At 40.5% G+C, this 18,988-nt stretch overlaps 1 protein-coding gene and 1 pseudogene across 1 annotated transcript in view; one reads left to right on the forward strand and one right to left on the reverse strand.

Moving 5' to 3' along the window:
- MSH2 (mutS homolog 2) overlaps positions 1 to 18,988 on the reverse strand; it is an 80,019-nt gene that overhangs the window by 36,533 nt on the left and 24,498 nt on the right. Inside the window, exon 7 of the mRNA XM_045979799.1 lies at positions 9,063 to 9,262. Coding sequence (XP_045835755.1) covers positions 9,063 to 9,262 — 200 coding nt within the window. The remainder of the gene's footprint in view (positions 1 to 9,062; positions 9,263 to 18,988) is intronic.
- Positions 17,725 to 17,974, forward strand: LOC123926067 (annotated as a pseudogene).

Consider the following 18,988-nt stretch of genomic DNA (forward strand, 5'->3'; position numbering starts at 1 on the left):
TAAGAAATTTGAGAGGCAGTGTGGGGCATCATGGGGGTTAGGGAAGGAAAAAATGAAACAGGATGGGATTGGGAGGGAGACAAACCATTAAGAGACTCTTAATCTCACAAAACAAACTGAGGGTTGCTGGGGGGTGAGGAGGTAGGGAGAGGGTGGTTGCGTTATGGACATTGGGGAGGGTATGTGCTATGGTGAGTGCTATGAAATGTGTACTCCTGGGGCAAATAATACATTTTATGTTAATAAAATTAATTTTTAAAAATGGGCAGAGGACCTAAATAGACACTTTTACAAAGATGACATAGAAATAGCCAAAAGACACATGAAAAAATGCTCAGTATCATTAATCATCAGGGAAATGCAAATCAAAACCACAGTGAAATACTACCTTACACCCAACAAATGGCTAGAATAAATAACACAAGAAATAACGAATGTTAGTGAGGATATGGAGGAAAAGGAACCTTTACACTCTGTTGGGAATGTAAACTGGTGCAGCCACTGTGGAAAACAGTATGGAGGCTCCTCTAAAAATTAAAAACAGAAACACTACATGATCCAGTAATTCCACTACTGGGTATTTTTTACCAAAAGAAAACAAAAATGCTAATTTGAAAAAGATACACATACCTCTCCATTTACTGCATTATTTACAATAACCAAGAGATGAGAGCAACCTAAGTGTCCACTGACAGATGAATAAGTAAAGAAGATGTGGTGTATACACATACATATACACACTGATTGTATCACTCAGTCATTGATCCTGCTATCTGTGACAGCATGGATGGATGGAGAGGGTATTATGCTAACTGTAATAAGTCAGACTGAGAAAAACAAATATATGATTTCACTCATACACGGAATCTAAAAAGCGAAAGAATAAACAAGCAAAAAGCAGAAAAAGACCCATAAATACCGAGAACAAACTGATGGTTGTCAGAGGGGTGGAAAGTGGGGAGATGAGTACAGTGCAGCAGGAGATACAGGCGTCCAGTTATGTGAAATGCGTTAAGTCACAGGGATGAAAGGTACAGTATAGGGAATCTAGTCAATGGTACTGTCATAGGGTTCAGGGTGAAAGACTGTGGCTCTACTTGTGAGCACAGCATAACAGCAAACAGAGTTGCTGAGTTACTATGTTGTATCCTTGAAACTCATGTATCATTGTGTGTCAACTATACGGATATAAAAAAATTTTAAGTTTAAAAAAAAAAAAAAAACAAAACCACTATGTGACTGCTAATTAAGTTAGATGAGCAAGTAACACTAAAATCAAAACAAACTACAGTCTAGCTCTGGAGAGCAGACAGAAGTGCCTCCTTAGCCATGCCCTACTGACACTAAACTCAGAGTCAAGGCCCGGCACTAGTCACAAGTCTGCTACATCAGAATGTTCAAATAGTCCATGACTACGAAAATCAACCTGAAGTCTAAATTAATTTAGTTGGCATTAACATTTTATTCTATTAAATATTTTGGTAAATGGTAATAAAAAGACATCAGTTTCAATTAACAAAGATTTAAACACATAGTCTATGTCTACATATCCTTGACTAATTTTACATAAATTCTTTGTATTATTATTATTTTAGATTTTTATTTATTGATTTGACAGACAGAGATCACAAGTAGACAGAGAGGCAGGCAGAGAGAGGAGGAAGCAGGCTCCCTGCTAAGCAGAGGGCCCGATGCGGGGCTTGATCCCAGAACCCCAGGATCATGACCGGAGCCGAAGGTAGAGGCTTTAACCCCCAGGCGCCCCTAAATTCTTTGTATTATTAATTTCAATCTTGAAGTTTGACTAAGCACTATTAAACTTCACCTGACCCCTTTAATGTATTTATGAAATGTATTTAAAAGTCCAGGTAAGGAACACCTGGGTGGCTCAGTCAGTTAGGTGTCTGCCTTTGGCTCCAGTCATGGTCCTTGAGTCCTGGGATTGAACCCCATATTACGCTCCCTGTTCAGGGGAGAGTCTCCTTCACCTTCTCCCCTTCCCCCTGCTCATGCTCACTCTCTCGCAAATAAATAAAATCTTTTAAAAAAATAAAAAAATAAATAAATAAAATAAAATAAGGAAAAGATGAGGGTAAGATACTCCTAATGAAAGTTTAAGTGTTCAGGGGTGCCTGGGTGGCTCAGTGGGTTCAAGCCTCTGCGTTTGGCTCAGGTCATGATCCCAGGGTTCTGGGATCAAGCTCTGTATCGGGCTCTCTGCGCAGCAGGGAGCCTGCTTCCTCCTCTCTCTCTCTGCCTGCGTCTCTGCCTACTTGTGATCTCTGTCAAATAAGTAAATAAAATCTTAAAAAAAAAAGTTTAAGTGTTCACACAAATATGAGGCTGGAGCCAACAAATTCCCAAATTAAACGAAGAAGCAAGAGAAACAGAACTGCAGGTGAATCATGGTAAAATGACTAAGTAATTAAACCACTATGAATGATGACCTTGGGCACAAGGCCATCTCTGCTCTGCCTTCCCGGCTGTCAGCCACTCTGTAGTATGGGCTTCTCGTGCTTCCTCATGGCCCCCGCCCACTTCCTTCACTCAATCTCTCTTTTCTGTTTCTCCAGCCACTTGTCTCAGTTCCCCCACTTGCAAGTAATACTTTCTCTGACACCACCCCTCATTTTCCTTTATCACTATGTCATTTTGACAAAATAGTACTCTTCTTTCCTACAATGATTTTTTCTTTGGGTTCCACTGATATTTGAGTATCATTTTAGACTTGTGCTAGCAGTCCCTGTGAGATAATAGAAAACATACTCGTCACACAGGCACAAAACTCCTATAAACCCTTGTAATTTCCTAAGTATTAAGAACACTAGGAGCATCTCTTATTCAAAAAGGGTGATTTCTAGGGGCTCCTGACTGGTTATGTCAGTAAAGCACACAACTCTTGATCACGGAGCTGTGAATTTGGGCCTGACATTGGGGCAGAGTTTACCTAAAATAAAAGGGTTGACTTCTAGAACTTTTGCTCTACCCCTTCATTCTCCAGGGACAGGAGAGGGACTAGAAATGGAGTTAACAATTGAGCATGCCTGAGGAAGCCCCATAAAATCTGAGTAACAGGGAGTTCAGAGAGGTTCCAAGTTGAGTAAACACAACCCAAACCAAGGACAGTATCTCCCGCCCCTCCCAGACCTGGTCCTATGTGTCTCTTCATCTGGTTGTTCATCTGTATCCTTTAATGAAACTGGTGAATTTGTTTCCCAGACATCTGTGAGCTGCTCTAGCAAATTAATCAAATCCAAGGAGTGGGTATCAGAGGAACCTTCGATCTATAGCCAGTTGGGTCAGAAGAACAGGTGACAACCCCAGCTTGTAACAGGTAACTTATGGAACTATGCCCTTAGCCTGTGGGATGTGGTACAATCTCAAGGTAGATAATGTCAGAGCTAAGTTACATTGCAGGATACCAAGCTGGTGTCTCAAAACATTGGTATGGAGGGAAAAGTTCCACACACCTGGAGATCGAAGCGCAGGGCTCTGTGTGACAACAAAGGAGAGACACAGGAGAAAGACTCACAGGAGGAAAAGGCAGGAATAAACTGAGTTTTCCTTTACTGTCCCAACTTCATAAAGTTATTTTCACTTTCTCTCACCTATCACTTATAGCAATTTTCTAATTCCTTTTCTTTGGGTATATATTCTTGGACCAATAGACTGCATCTTGGACTGTATCTCTGTCCCTACATCCAAATGATCTTACACCCAGATCCTACTAAACATTTCCAACAAGATATACTAACCACTAAAACATACTAACTAACCACCACAATAAAAAGCAAATAGTGCTGGTGAGCGTATAAAGAATTTTCTTATTAATCTTATGACTGGAGGGGCGCCTGAGTGGCTCAGTCAGGTAAGTATCTGACTTCGGCTCAGGTCATGAACCCAGGATCCTGGGATGGAGCACCATGTCGGGCTCCCTACTCAGCAGGGAGTCTGCTTCTCCCTCTTGCTCTGCCTGTGGCTCCCCCTGCTTGTGCTCTTGTATCAAATGAATGGATAAAGGGCGCCTGGGTGGCTCAGTGGGTTAGGCCGCTGCCTTCGGCTCAGGTCATGATCTCAGGGTCCTGGGATCGAGTCCCGCATTCGGGCTCTCTGCTCAGCAGGGAGCCTGCTTCCCTCTCTCTCTCTCTGCCTGCCTCTCTGCCTACTTGTGATCTCTGTCTGTCAAATGAATAAATAAATAATAAAATCTTTAAAAAAAAAAAAAAAAAAAGAATGGATAAAACCTCAAAAAACAAACAAACAAACAACCCTGTGACTAGAACCATAAATGAGCACAACCTTCTTGGTAAACTAATTTGTCAGTAAATAATTACTTGCTGTTAAAATTCAGACCACACCCCTCTGTTCCTACAGGTCAGAGGAAGCAATTACTGTGTTCTGAACTGAAGGGGAAGAAATGACACAATCAGATGGGAAACATTACTATGGGTTCACTGAGGAGGATGCACAAACCACAGGAGGGAAAGGAGCTTTTTAAGAAGTCATTAAACAGAAACATGATTAATTGGATATGGGAAGAGGAAAAGTTATGTGCCTCAGTGTGATGGCTGTTAGAATAAAATTTATCAATAATCTAGATATTTAGAGTTGTTTTCAGCACTATCATTAAGCATTTAGCACAACACCATTATTTTAGGTTTTGCCTCAAGTTTTAATTTTAAAAGCTACAAGGAATAATAGAAGCCAAGTATACTTTTCAAAAAACTATTTCTTACAGGAGAAAGATGATTCAGAGTAGAGTTTCTAGCACTTGATGCAAGTCGACTTTCTAGACTGTTGCTGCCCCCTGCTGTCTCTGAACTTACTTTTATTTTTTTCGGGAATAATGTTAAAATCACTTTAAACCTAGACTTAAATTAAAGCCAAAAACAAAGCAGGAGAACACACTCAACTTCTAGCAATATACTAATATGCTAAAAAAGGAGTGCACATGGGGATGGGCTTAGCAGAGGGACACAATCTCAAATAGACTCCACACACAACACTTCTTAGATGGCTTGGAGTTTGATCTCATGATGCTGAGATCATAACCTAGGCCAAAAACCAAGAGTTGGACACTTAACCCACTGAGCCACCCAGATGCCCGTAGAAAGAATTTTCTTGTATTATGATTCTACTTTTAAGGACAATGCATGGACACCTGGGTGGCTCAGTGGGTTAAGCATCTGTCTTCCGCTCAGGTCATGATCTCAGGGTCCTGGGACTGAGCCCCGCATCAGGCTCCCTGCCTGGTGGGGAGTCTACTTCTCCTTCTCCCTCTGCCCCTCCCTGTTGCTCTTGCCTTCTCTCTCTCTTAAATAAATAATAAGTAAAAAGTCTTTAAGGACAGTGCATTTGGTTTATTTTCCCCGGAAGTTAGCCTCAGTTTTGGCTTTCTCCATGCAATCAATCAGTAGGCTAAAGAGCTACATGGAACTCAGCAAAATGCCATGCATGCCTTTTTTTTGCACCCAACATGTGGCTCAAACTCCCAACCCCGAAATCAAGAGTTGCATGCTCCACTGACTGTGCCAGCCAGGAGACTCCATTCTGTTGTTTTTAAGAAAAATTCAGATTAGTCAGGTTCCTAATGACTAGGGCACATCTGGGGTCTCCAATGTTTCTTTTCTTTCATTTTTTTTTTTTTAAGATTTTTATTTATTTCACAGAGAGATAAGGTGAGCAAAACAGAGAGAGAGAGAGAAAGCACAGCAGGGAAGGGGCAGAAGTAGACTCCCCACTGAGCAGGGAGCCTTATAAGGGGCTTCATCCCAGAATCACGGGATCATGACCCAAGCCGAAGGCAGACACTTAACTGAGCCGCGCAGGTGCCCCATCCAAAGTTTCTTACAGAATGAAAAGAGGGGCACCTGGTGGCTTACTCGGTTAAGCATCTGCCTTCAGCTCAGGTCATGATCTCAGGGTCCTAGGACTGAGTCCCATAGGAGGCTCCTCGCTTAGTATGGAGCCTGTTTCTCCCTCTCCCTGCCACTCCCCCTGCTTGTACTCTCTCATAAAGAGAAATAAAATCATTTAAAAAAGAGAGAGAGAGAGAAAAGAACATAGCTCTTAGCACCGCAACACCTGGAACAGTCTTCCTTTTCTAATATTCTCTAGGCTGGGTGACTTCAAATATCATAAAGCAAACATCAGTTGCCAAACTGATAATGTGAAGCTTTTGATTTAGATAAATGTTCTCTTACACATATATATAACTTAAGTGTAAACCCCCAAAGTAGGAAATCACTGACCCGTTGTAAAACTCTCCTCGAGTACGCTGAGCCACACATATGCAGGAGGACAGCCAAGCTACTCTTAAGCTCAATTCCTAGCTTCTGTGCTTATTTCAGGGAATGAGAAAGATTCCCCAAAGAATGTGCACAGCAGTATTTTTTTATCATTTCTCTTGGGGGGAGGGGAGTTTTACACATGCTTTTGAATATCTGATGAAAGTTACAGATCTCGGGGTGCCTGGGTGGCTCAGTGGGTTAAAGCCTCTGCCTTCGGCTCAGGTCATGATTTCAGGATCCTGGGATCGAGCCCCACATTGGGCTGTCCGCTCAGCAGGGAGCCTGCTTCCTCCTCTCTCTCTGCCTGCCTCTCTGCCTACTTGTGATCTCTGTCAAGTAAATAAATTAAAAAAAAAAAAAAGTTACAGATCTCTTCCCAGAAAAAATACACATACACAAAATCTTGTATAAAATGTCAAGAAGCTTCTTAGAATGCATTCAGAAGTGCCAGCATTGGGGCGCCTGGGTGGCTCAGTGTGGTGTATATATACAATGGATTATTCAGCCATTAAAAAAAAAAAAAAAAGGAAATCCTGCCATTTGTACAACATGGTGGACCCTGAGGCCCTGAGGGCATTACACTAAGTAAAATAAGTCAAGCAGAGAAAGTCACTTATCATCTCACTAATATATGGAATCTAGTAATATTAATTTCACAGAAATATACAAGAATGGTGTTTCCCAGCAGCTGGGGGTGGGGAAATGGGAGACAGTCTTCAAAAGGTACAAACTTCCAGTTATAAGATTTAAGCTCTGGGGATATAATAACGTACAGCACGGTGACTTATAGTTAAAAAATACTGTTATTATATAATATTTGAAATCTCTAAGAGATTAGATCTTAAAAGCTCTCAACACAAGGGGCACCTGGGTAGCTTAGTCAGTTAAACATCTGCCTTTGGCTCAGTTAATGATCCCAGGGTGCTGGGATTGAGCCCCACATTGGGCTCCCTGATCTGCCTGCTTCTCCCACTCTCTGCCTGCTGCTCCCCCTGCTTGTGCTCTGTCAAATGAACAAAAATCTTTAAAAAAAAAAGTTCAACACCAAGAAAAAAAACTATGTGAGGTGACAGATATTTACTACGCTAATTGTAATTATTTCGTACTCATACATATTTCAAATCATGTTGCACACCTAAACTTACACTATGTTTTATGTCAGTTATAGCTCAATAAAACTGGAAAGAAAAAAACAGTTAAACTCAGCAGTGAAGGCTGATAAGACACTGACTAGACCGTGCTTGCTGGATTCAGCAGCAACAAGTAACTTAACAAATTGCTAAGGCAAGGCAAGCCGAGCAAATGGAAGATGGAAATGTAGGTTTTCAGAAACTTGGCTGGGAACAGAACGTGAAAAAGAGGTCCAGGTAAAAGAGGACACAGGAACAAGGATTTTTTTTTCCTATAGGAAAGAAGAGATGTAGGAGAGAAAAGGTTCAAAACAGCTAATATAAGAGGATAAGAGTGAATTAATTGTTTAAAAAGCTTATCTCCATGGAAATCTGATTATTATAGCCTTGCTACCGGTCAGGCCCTTGTGCTCCCAGTTGATCCTGCTGGAATGGAGCCAGAGCATATGGAATCAGAAAAGCACCAGAGTAAAAGATCTTCTTTTATTGGATGAAGAAACTGAAGCACAGGGAGGGTAAATGACAGCCTAAGCCACACTAAAGAAATGTGGGCATAGGATAAGACCCATTTTCTTTAAATCCACTTTGGTGGAACAAAATGCAAGGGCTTTTAAGTGTCATCAGTCTAAAGAGGAGCCTTGGCTAGAATGGGAATACTCTTTATACCCTGGTACTTAAGGTATCTTTCATGCTTTGCTAGATAATTAAGTGAAAAGGCTACCATAAAATTAAAATTAAATCTATGTTTATTTATATCCTGTGATCATAGAGTTGAGTTTTTTAAGTCTGTCTGCAGTAAAAGCTTTCTCATAATACTGAAAGGTTTAACAGTTCTAAGGGATGATGATTTTTAACTCTGAAACTTAAAATGCTTTATGTATTAGACATATAACTTCATATAACTTTCTGCAACAAATAATTTAGTACTTTCGTTCACAAAGTTAAAAACAACACTTGTAAGAGAAAGCTGATTTTACCCACCAATACCATATTGATTAACTATGGTACTATGTGACTTTTCATACTTTACTCTGGTAACTTCATTTTGATGTCAACTGTTAGATCACCAAAACCCTGTCTTAGGGCACCTGGGTGGCTAGGCTGGTTAAGCAGCTGCCTTCAGCTCGGGCTGTGATCTCAAAGTCCTAGGCTCGAGCCCCACATGGCCTCCTTGCTCAGCAGAGAGCCTGCTTCTTCCTCCCCTCCTCGCTTATGCTCTCTATTGCTCTCTCCCTCTCTCTCAAATAAAATCTTAAAAAAAAAAAGAAGGGAAGGACAATAGGAGCTAGCGCCCCAGAACCTCCCTGGCCCCCTGCTGTGAGACTTTGGCTGTGATGCATTATACTTCCTTTGGTGTTGCTGCTAGACTGTCCCTTTCTCCTTTAATAAACTATAGATTTGAAAGCAATGTCGTTTTGGGTCCTGCGAGTCTTTAGCAATTGAACCCTGCTCAACGGCCACTGCTAACACGATAAATCTAGTTACCCCTATATTCACTACTAAAAAGCAAAAATGTAACGTTGTCTCATGATTCCGACTTCTGCAACATAGCTATAGGTCAATACAAACCCAACTTTAGAAGGACAGCACATCCGCCAAGTACACTGAGAGTGAAGGAAAACAAAAACAAAATCACTGTTACCTTCATATTTTTCCAGAGCCCGAATAACGTTAGGGAGTTGATTTATACCCTGATATAGTCGGTAACAATCTTGTAAGTTTGCTGCTTGTCTCTGAAATTTCTTGGCAAGTCGGTTAAGATCTGGGAATCGACGAAGTAAATCTTCTTGTAAACTCTGCCTCAATTCTGCATCTTCTACAAAAGCTTCCACTAAATTCAGTCTGAAATAAATTGCACTGGAATTAATCTTAAACACTTCAGTATAATATTAACATCTGTCTACTAGGTATATAAGAATCAACTAAATGAACTAAAAAATTCCATGAAGGAAGCCTGAATCTATCCTGAGATGTGAGCTTCTTAGAGAGGATGAAAAGCTCCATAATACTGTGATGAAAGCAGTTTGAGTAGTTAATAACCAAACTAACGTTAAATAATATCAAAAGATACTAATACATACCCAATTTCATTTGCCTTTCATCAAACTGCCTTTTCTTAAACCGAAGAATTTTATTATTGAGACACTGTTGTTACTAACGCATCAGTGCACATGTAAACAATGATCTTCAATAAAACAATTACAATTCAAGAATGTTGCCAAATCTAATACTTATTCTATCAGGTCTTATAAATTTTCAGAATGCATTCTGAAATTACCTTATGACAGTATAAAGCCAAAAATTTCTAATTAAAAAACTGAAGTAAGTTTATTGCTTCCCTAAAGTCAATACATAAAATCTTGGCCTGTTCTAAGAACTATAAAGCATGCAGCTCATATTGTCTTTTTGCATTTAATTGGAATCCACAGCTTTCCATTTTCTTCCTTGTAACTCATAGCAAGAAACGTTTTGGGGTGGGGAATGTGGGGAGAAATGTTTCTATATCATGACAGCACATGCATGTGGATACTGTAGGAGGCATAATACAACACCAAAACCTGCCACTGTAGAGCTGAGGTGACAACAATTAAGAAGCAAAAAGAAAAAGCCCTCTGCCTTTTCCCTATTTGCCCAAAAGCAGGATATAAACTTACAGATGTCCTCTCCCTTCTGTCTTTACCAGAAAGGACAAAAGTTAACCACAACTCTGGACCCTTATCAGCCTGGAAATGGTACCAGAGGAATCTACACAACAAATTTTGGCCTTTATCTACCATTAGCTCCCCATAATTTGCAGCCCTAGGAACTCAAAATCCTTGTCCTTTGTCTTGTCTCTTTGAAAATTTATTGATCCTTTGCTAAGATGCTATATACGACCAAATTCTTCTCATCAACTCTGGAGTTACTTATCTCTGAGTGCTCCCATGTATAAGCATAAACTTCAGTTTGTTTTTCTCTTACTAATCTGTCTTTTGTCAGCCTCCAATTCACAGGGCCCCAGCCAGAGAACCTGAGGGTAGTAGGAAAAAAGAGATTTTCCGTCCCTACAATATATAGCTAAAATAGGCTTCACAAACAACACTATTGTTATTTTTCTCACATATTTAACTTATCCAAAAAATGCTAGTTTTCACCCACTAGACTAATTTCACAACTCACTACTGGGTCACAACTTGCAGTGTGAAAACCTACACTGTAGATGTTGTGGCAGTAACACACACACACACACAACTGAAAAGTCAATTTTAGTAATCAAAAGTAGGGTGGGGTGCCTGGTTGTCTCAGTTGGTAGAGCATTCAACTCTTGATCTTGGGTCATGAGTTCGAGCCACACGTTGGATGAGGAACCTACTTTAAAAAAAAAAAAAAGGGCAAGGAGAATCACCATGAGCATAGCAAATGGTCCTAGGTTCAAAAGGCTATGTATGAACAACCATTTCCTTATATCTATAAAGTAGAAGAGCAGTAAATTAATCCTCAAGTCACACAAGGAAAGGAATCAGCTTTCTAAGTTTCTTAACTATTTACTGACCTCTCCATCAGCATTTACAACTCCTCCATCATCAAAATGTTAACCCAGCATATTATATGGGGGGGAATTATGCTGTCCCCCCACCGAGTAATCACACAGACAAGATTTCTGAACCTCAAAAATACTGACATTTAGGCTAAACAATTCCAAGCTCTTTAACAGTTTCTCTGAATTCTACATGACACCCTGGTGACAACCCAAAATGTCTCCAGGCACTGCCACATGTCCCCTTATGCCAGGTTGAGAACCAAAGCTTCAAGAAACTTGAATAAAAATCTACTTTTTAAAAGATGAAAAGAGAAAAGTAACTAAAATTCTATACAAATGCCAAGATAATTTCTAGGCAGCTGGCAGCAGATATAAGCAAATGTCAAATAGAGGGGAGAAATCTGCTACCAAGCTGGTATTATAATGTGTACCAGCTCCTGGGGCTACAAAGAAACATCTAGAACACTTCAGGCACTTACTGCTCCAGAAAAGACTCCCATGGCTTCTACTCTAGATTTAAACAACAAAATAGAACTTAAGCAGACAGATGCAGTCAAGTCCCATAACCCAATAATGCAAATCTGAGGGTTCCTACCTAAGCCTCTGGCTCTAACTGGGCATCTCTAAGTCTGATTCAAGATCACCAGCATGGGAAGTCACTTGCGGGTAGATAGTACAATATTCCTGGAGGTGAAATTTCTACAAGCTCCTCATGCACCAACAGTTTGATAAAGTCTGAGTCCTAACAATCACAAGAAATCCTTGAGTTCTCATGATAAAGTACGGAAAGTGACACAATGGGTTGAGGAAAGGATGAAAGAAACCTGATGGTTGGCTGACCAACCCCTGATCTTCCTTTTTTTTTCCTTCTTTTCCTACAACTTTCATATCCTTAAGCCACTCTCAGGTAAATGTAAGAATCCACAGAGAAGGTATTTCTGATCAAGAATCTTCCGGGGGGGGTGGTGGGGTTATGGACACTGGGGAGGGTGTGTGCTATGGTGAGTGCTGTGAAATGTGAAGACCTGGTGATTCACAGACCTGTACCCCTGGGGATAAAAATACATTATATGTTTATAAAAAAAATTTTTTTTAATGAATAAAAAAAAAAAAAAAAAAGAATCTTCCAGGGGTCCCTGGGTGGCTCAATCGGTTAAGTGCATAACTCTTGGTTTCGGTTCAGGTCATGATCTCAGAGTCGTAGGACTGAGCCCCTCATGGGGCTCCACATTCAGCAGGGAATCTGCTTGAGATTCTCTCTCTCCCTCTGCCCCTTCCTAACCCCCACTTGTGCTTGCGCTAATAAATAAATCTTAAAAAAAAAAAAAAAAAAAGGAATCTTTGCATGCTTCTTCCCTATTTCAACTATTTTATCACTATTTCCTCTCAAACTGACCAGGGAATAGGTCCTAAGTCATCAACACCATCTTTCAGCCCTGTAATCCACCAAAATGACCAACACAAAGGCAGAGGGGCACACACTATATTCTCTAGGCCTCTGGATAACATGTGGTCCTTTGGCCACAGACAGGCACATCTACAAGCAAGACGATGATGACACAGTATAGACATCAGGGGAATGGCGCTGTCCAAAAAGTTAACACCCCACAAACATTACCATAGCAAAACTTGAAGAGTCTACAGTGTTATTCAGCATGCTGTTAGCATTGTTGCAAACAAGTTAAGGGCAAGATTCTTGCCAAGAGAATGTACTGAGTATATTAAGCACTCAGTTTCCCAAACCTGTGAAGGAGAATGATCAGAGAAAAAGGAAGCTGAGAGAGAGGCACCAGGGTCCAACTGACGTACCAGCCTGCTCCATGCAGAGAAGCACACTTTTTAAGCACAAACAGAAAGAGCCTGAGCTGCTGGAACCCATTCCCTATGAATTCATGGCATGATAGACATATTAAAAAAAAAAGAGAGACCTCTGGAATGTAAAACTGTTTCTCTTACTTAAGTAGAAGTGTGATGTCCCTTCCCCAAAGAAATACTTAAAGCAAACTCTGTGTTCTTAAAAAATAATCAATACCATTCAAGAGCATACAGTTCCACTAGAACTGTTAGAAGACAGCCAGGGAATAAAACAGCTTCTAAAACATACAGTATAAGGCAATCTACACAGCCCCCTCAATCTTTGGTCCAGGTAGCATTAAAAGCTCAATTAAAAAAAAAGTTCAATAAATTGCTAGTTTTACAAGACTGTTCAATATGCCATTTCAGAAATAATTACAGTGTCAGTTTATGTACCGGCTAATAAATTTTTAAAAAGGACTACTCTGGGGGTGCCTGGGTGGCTCAGTGGGTTAAAGCCTCTGCCTTCAGCTCGGATCATGATCCTGGAGTCCTGGGATTGAGCCCCGCATCGGGTTCTTTGCTCAGTGGGGAGCCTGCTTCCTCCTCTCTCTCTGCCTGATAAATAAATAAAATCTTTAAAAAAAAATAAATAAAATCTTAAAAAAAAAAAAAAAAAAGGACTACCCTGCTGTTTCTATGACAATGCCACTCTTAAATCAGAATCTGAGAAGCTCCAAAGTTACTGCTGGCGTAACACAATATACCTATCAATCCTACTCAATAAAATTACTCAGCTGTACACAATTTGACCCACTGGTTTGCAAACTGACTAGAATAAAAAATTTTTAAGGGTCAATTCATCTCTAAAATTCAAACAGAATAAATCATGAAAGGTCTAGTATTCTAAAAAACCCACATTCTGGTCCTTTCTTAGAGGGATGCCTGGGTGGCTCAGTCAGTTAAGCGTCTGACTCTTGCTTTCAGCTCAGGTCATGATTTCAAAGGTTGTGGGGCTCTGTGCTCAGCATGGGGTATTCTTGACAGATTCTCTCCCTTTACCCCTCCCCTGACCCATGCTCTCCCTCTAATTAAAAAAAAAATTTTTTTTTCAAAACTAGCATTTCTGATCTCTTATTCTAAGAACAGCTGACTAGAGTTGCACAACAGCATATTTATATGCCTGAGAACAAATGTGGTCCTTAAAGACTACAATCATAAATTTCTGAGTCTCTTACCTGTTCTTGCATGTCTGATGTGTATTCTGCTAGGCCTGAGAAGATTAAAAGACAAAGAGCATAGCAAGATATAAAGAGAGGAACAGGCTTTTAAGATTATTCAATCTAGTGGAGAAGGACATGCTCCATCTTACAGTTCAGGCTGATTAACAAGTGAGATACAAAATGTAATGAAATGCGATGTGGATAAGAAATCAAGGATTCCTACGGGAGCGAGAAAACTTCACTTTGGGGCATTTTATTTGCCTATATTTTGAACAGTTGGGATTTAGAAAGATAGGACTTGGGGGAGACTATTTGAGATAGGAGGCCAGAGTAGAGACTTGAAGGGAGAAAAGTAAAACAGGATGCACTGGAAAACTGAAGCAGAGAAAGAACAGGAAAAAACTATGTCCAAAGGTAAAATGAACGGGCGCCTAGGTGGCTCAGACGGGTTAAGCAGCTGCCTTCAGGCTAGGTCATGATCCCAGGGTCCTGGGATTGAGCCCTGCTTTGGGTTCCCTGCTCAGCCAGAAGCCTGCTTTTCCCTCTCCCACTTCCACTCCCCCTGCTTGTGTTCCCTCTCTCGCTGTGTCTCTGTCAAATAAATAAATAAAATCTTAGGGGGAAAAAAAAAAAGCTAGAGTGCTCTCTACTTTAAAAAAAGGTAAAATGAAAAGGTTGGCTTTGGAAAGGAAAACGCACTGTTCCTTCTTCTGACAAAGAGCCAGGGAGTAAGACTGAAAATACAGATACATTTTGAGATTATAAGGATTAAGAAGGAAATGATCTGCTTAGAGGCGGAGTAAGCTAAAGGTTTTCCAGAAAAGTGAAAAATTTTGGATTTGGTAAAAAAATAAGAGGAGACACACTCTGGGCCTGGGGCAGAGAAGGGGACCACAGGTGGAACCGATGCCACCTTGCAGCACTTGGGAGGACACAAGAAGAATCCATCATTGGAGTCCTGTGCACAGACTCACAAGGACTTAATCTAGGCTCCCATGGGTCCCTCTCATGAGCATGCTGGGGTGATTCTAGCCTGACAAGCAGCTAAGCTAACCTCAGATAATGGGAAAAGTCTGATCCAGAAACATGACAGCATCATAAGGGCAGTACACAAAATGTTCTTCTGACATCTCATATCAGTTCTCCTGCAGCCCCGTCACAGGGGCTCCATCCTACTGATGTTAATTATCTTTTAGGAATATTACAGTTCCAGTAGTTTGGCCATTTCTTTAGTGTGCACTGAGGACTTTTCTATTAATTCTAGAATAAGCTGCTTTTATACCCTCAATGAACTGACTTATCAAAACATTAGTAAGAAAAGATCATGTTTTAAAGCAGCAGGTCCAGATTTAATAAATCTGGTCAGAGGAAAGGAAAAAAAAGAGCCAGATAGCAATGAAAGTCAGCAACTCTTAACTGAGAAACATAGTTAAGGAGAAAGGCCAGGTATGACAAAGGACTAATGGAGCACAAGAAATCTATGGTCCCCATAAAAGCACTGGAAAAGCAGCTGCCTTGTGGCACATGCCAGATAGGAAGGCAAATGAACTTCAAAGGGCCAAGCAGCTCAGGGTTGCTACTAAACTTGATTTAGAAGCAGAGAAAATAATGGTGGGGAAGCAGTGGTGATCAAACCTTCCTGTTCTTCCTCAGTTACAGCAACACTTCACTGTTATAAAGAAATACACTCACTATATTACGCCCAGACCACCGTCTCTACAAAATATGGACTATTAACTAAAGATATGCTTGCACAAGGGCACCTGGGTGGCTCAGCCGGTTAAGCAGCTGCCTTTGGCTCAGGTCATGATCCCAGTATCCTGGGATCGAGCCCCACATCAGATTCCCTGCTCGGTAGGTAGCCTGTTTCTCCCTCTCCCTCTGCCTGCCACTCTGCCTACTTGTGCTCCATCTCTGTCAAGTAATTAAAAAAAAAAAAAAAAACTTTAATAAAAGAAAATTTTGTAAGTCAAGGGATGCCTGGGTGGCTCAGCTGTTAGGCAGTTGCCTTCACCTTGGGTCATGATCCCGGGGTCCTAGGATCGAGCCCCACATCGGGCTCCCTGCTTGGCGGGAGGCCTGCCTCTCCCTCTTCCACTTCCCCTGTTTGTGTTCCCTCTCTCACTGTCTCTGTCAAGTAAATAAATAAAATCTTAAAAAAAAAAAAAAAAGATATCCTTGCACAAAAGGATATAAAACCTAAGTATAGGTACCCTAGGAGTACACCACTGTCTCAAAAGCATGATATTCTATCACATAAGCATCACCACTATTTATCTAAATTTACAGGAGCCATACTTTTATTTAGAGACTTATGTTTCTATTAAATCTACTACATGAGAGGTGCCTGGGTGGCTCAGTCAGTTAAGTGCCCAACTCGTGATTTCAGCTCAGGTCATGATCTCAGGATCAGGAGACTGAGCTCCAAGTTGGGTTCCATTCTCAGTGCAGAGTGTGCTTGAGATTCTCTCCCTCTGCCCATCCCTCTGCTTGTGCTTTCTAAAATAATAAAATCGTAAGAGACTGTTACATTAATTGTATTAAATTTTATATAAACACAGGGGTGCCTGGATGTTTCAGTTCGTTAAGCATCAAATTCCTGGTTTTGGCTCAGGTTATGATCTCATGGGTCATGGTATCAAGCCCCATGCTGGCTCTGTGCTCAGCGTGGGGTCTGTTGGGCGATTCTCTCTCCTCCCTCTGCCCCTCTCCCTGCCATGTCCACTCTCTCTAAAACCAATAAAATCTTTAAAAAATAATTTTTATATAAAAAGTAATTCAATTGTAAAGTAGAAGACACTAAGAATACCAAATTCAACATATACAAATTATTTCATCAGCAATTTCATGAGTGCACTATCTCACAGGCTACCATATATTCAATGTTCTTTAGAGAATTCTAACTTTAAAATTTTCAAGGCTTCATAAAAATCTATGGAAAGACAAAAAAACAAAAAATATAGAAGACTAAGAGCAGCAATCCTAGTATACGTGCAAATATGAGGATTCTCGGTGCAGATCAGAAAATAAGTGAAAAAAATAGTAATATGAACAAGTTTTTTTTTTTTTAAGTATTTTTGTTTTATATACAAAGAGGTAGCATAGGGTAGGTATCTTGGACATCTGTAGTTAGTAAGGTAGGTCTCTTGGGATGACTCATTCAAGGAAGTTCACTTAGACCAACTTAATGAAGCCAATATTGTTCATGCACTAACAAACACTAGCGGACATATTAAGGCCATATTTCTTTTCCTTTGAGGCTGTATTTCTGAATCAGATCATGCCAGTTTATGCTGATGAGGGAAGGACAAGAATCCTGGCTGAATTTCTTTTCTTTTCTTTCTTTCTTTAAGTAAACTCTACCCCCAACACAGGGCTTGAACTCATGACCCTGAGATCAAGAGTTGCACACTCTACTGACTAAGTCAGCCAGGTACCCCCTGCCAATTTGTTTTTTTTAGATGACTCCAGGAAAGTGACCCATCTTGCTCTCTTGGAAGCAATAAAGCAAAGGGTGGACTGAGTTATTATAATTCCTAAGCTGATTGTTTGCTGAAGTACAAAAAAAAAAAAAAAAAAAAAAAGAAATATGTAGATATTCACTCCTAAAAGGTAGTAACTTTCCATTCTCACTGAAGACAAAAGTATTTAAGCCACTAGCTAAATATAAAAAGTATTTGTAGTCTTAGTGCAAATAGGTTTTAGTGAATGGAAACAGGAGCATGACAACAGATAAAGCCATTCCGTGGATATTACTTAAATAAAAGCCAAAATAATGTGTTCCATTTATGATATTAAAGTCCAATTTGGGAGAGGCAGGCTCAGACCAGCCCACCCAGCTGCAGCTGCCCTTCAGGCCTCTCCTCGCCGACACCATGCTGCAGTTCCTGCTTGGATTTACTCTTGGTAATGTGACTGGAATGTATCGCTCAGAACTATGACATACCAAACCTGGCTAAAAAATTAGAAGAAGTTCAATAGGACTTGGATGCCAAGAAGAAACCCCCTTGCTCATGAGGTGGACTCCAGCACTGCCTTCTGGATATACTGATTCTGCTGTTCTTGAGGGCTTCCTTACCATCTGAACCCAAAGTTTTTGTTTTAAATTCCAGCCTCAACAATTTTCCTGTTAGATCCTGCATTGCCTGAGAGCACAGATGGGGCCACAAGTTAAGAACCCCCCTTTTCTGGGGGCGCCTGGGTGGCTCAGTGGGTTAAACCTCTGCCTTTGGCTCAGGTCATGATCTCAGGGTCCTGGGATCAAGCCCCGCCTCAGGCTCTCTGCCCAGCAGGGAGCTTGCTTCCCCCTCTCTCTGCCTACTTGTGATCTCACTCTCTCTGTGTCAAATAAATAAATAAAATCTTAAAAAAAAAAAAAAAAAAAGAACCACCCTTTTCCAACTTCCTGCCTCATCCCTTACTCCTTCCAGCCACTTGAGACAGCCTAAGACTGGAATTATAGCGCTAGATTAGTAAATGTGACCTTTAATTAGTAGCTCTCCTTTATTCTTTGGAATTTCTACTCTTTTCTAAAGAAAACTCGAGTTTTGTATAGCTTATCAGACATAAATAATGCTGATTTCACAGTTTAGCAATTATAATGGGTATTTAAACATTTGGTACTAAACTATGTTGTTTTAAAGTCATTAAAATTAAAGCTCAGAAGCCAGTTACTCCTGAACTATCTATTTATTTTATACCGTTGTCAGGCAGTCCCATAATTATTAATTTAATCAGTAAACCAATTTATTCACTCATTAACTAAGAAACTATATTCTGAGAACTCTGTCAGGAGCTATGGAGTTTAAAAATATGTAAAATAATGGCATTTATATCTTCCACAGAATTCAGTTTCTAGTATGCATGTTTTTCCTTAATTGTGTCTTTGACTTGGCTCTTTTCCCTCAAAAGAATCCTACTTATCAGGGCGCCAGGTTGGCTCAGTGAGTTAAAGCCTTTGCCTTCAGCTCAGGTCATGATCCCAGGGTCCTGGAATCGAGCCCCGCATTGGGCTCTCTGCTCAGCAGGGAA

Source organism: Meles meles, chromosome 15 (genome assembly GCF_922984935.1).
Source record: "Meles meles chromosome 15, mMelMel3.1 paternal haplotype, whole genome shotgun sequence".
Classification (NCBI taxonomy): Eukaryota; Metazoa; Chordata; class Mammalia; order Carnivora; family Mustelidae; genus Meles; species Meles meles.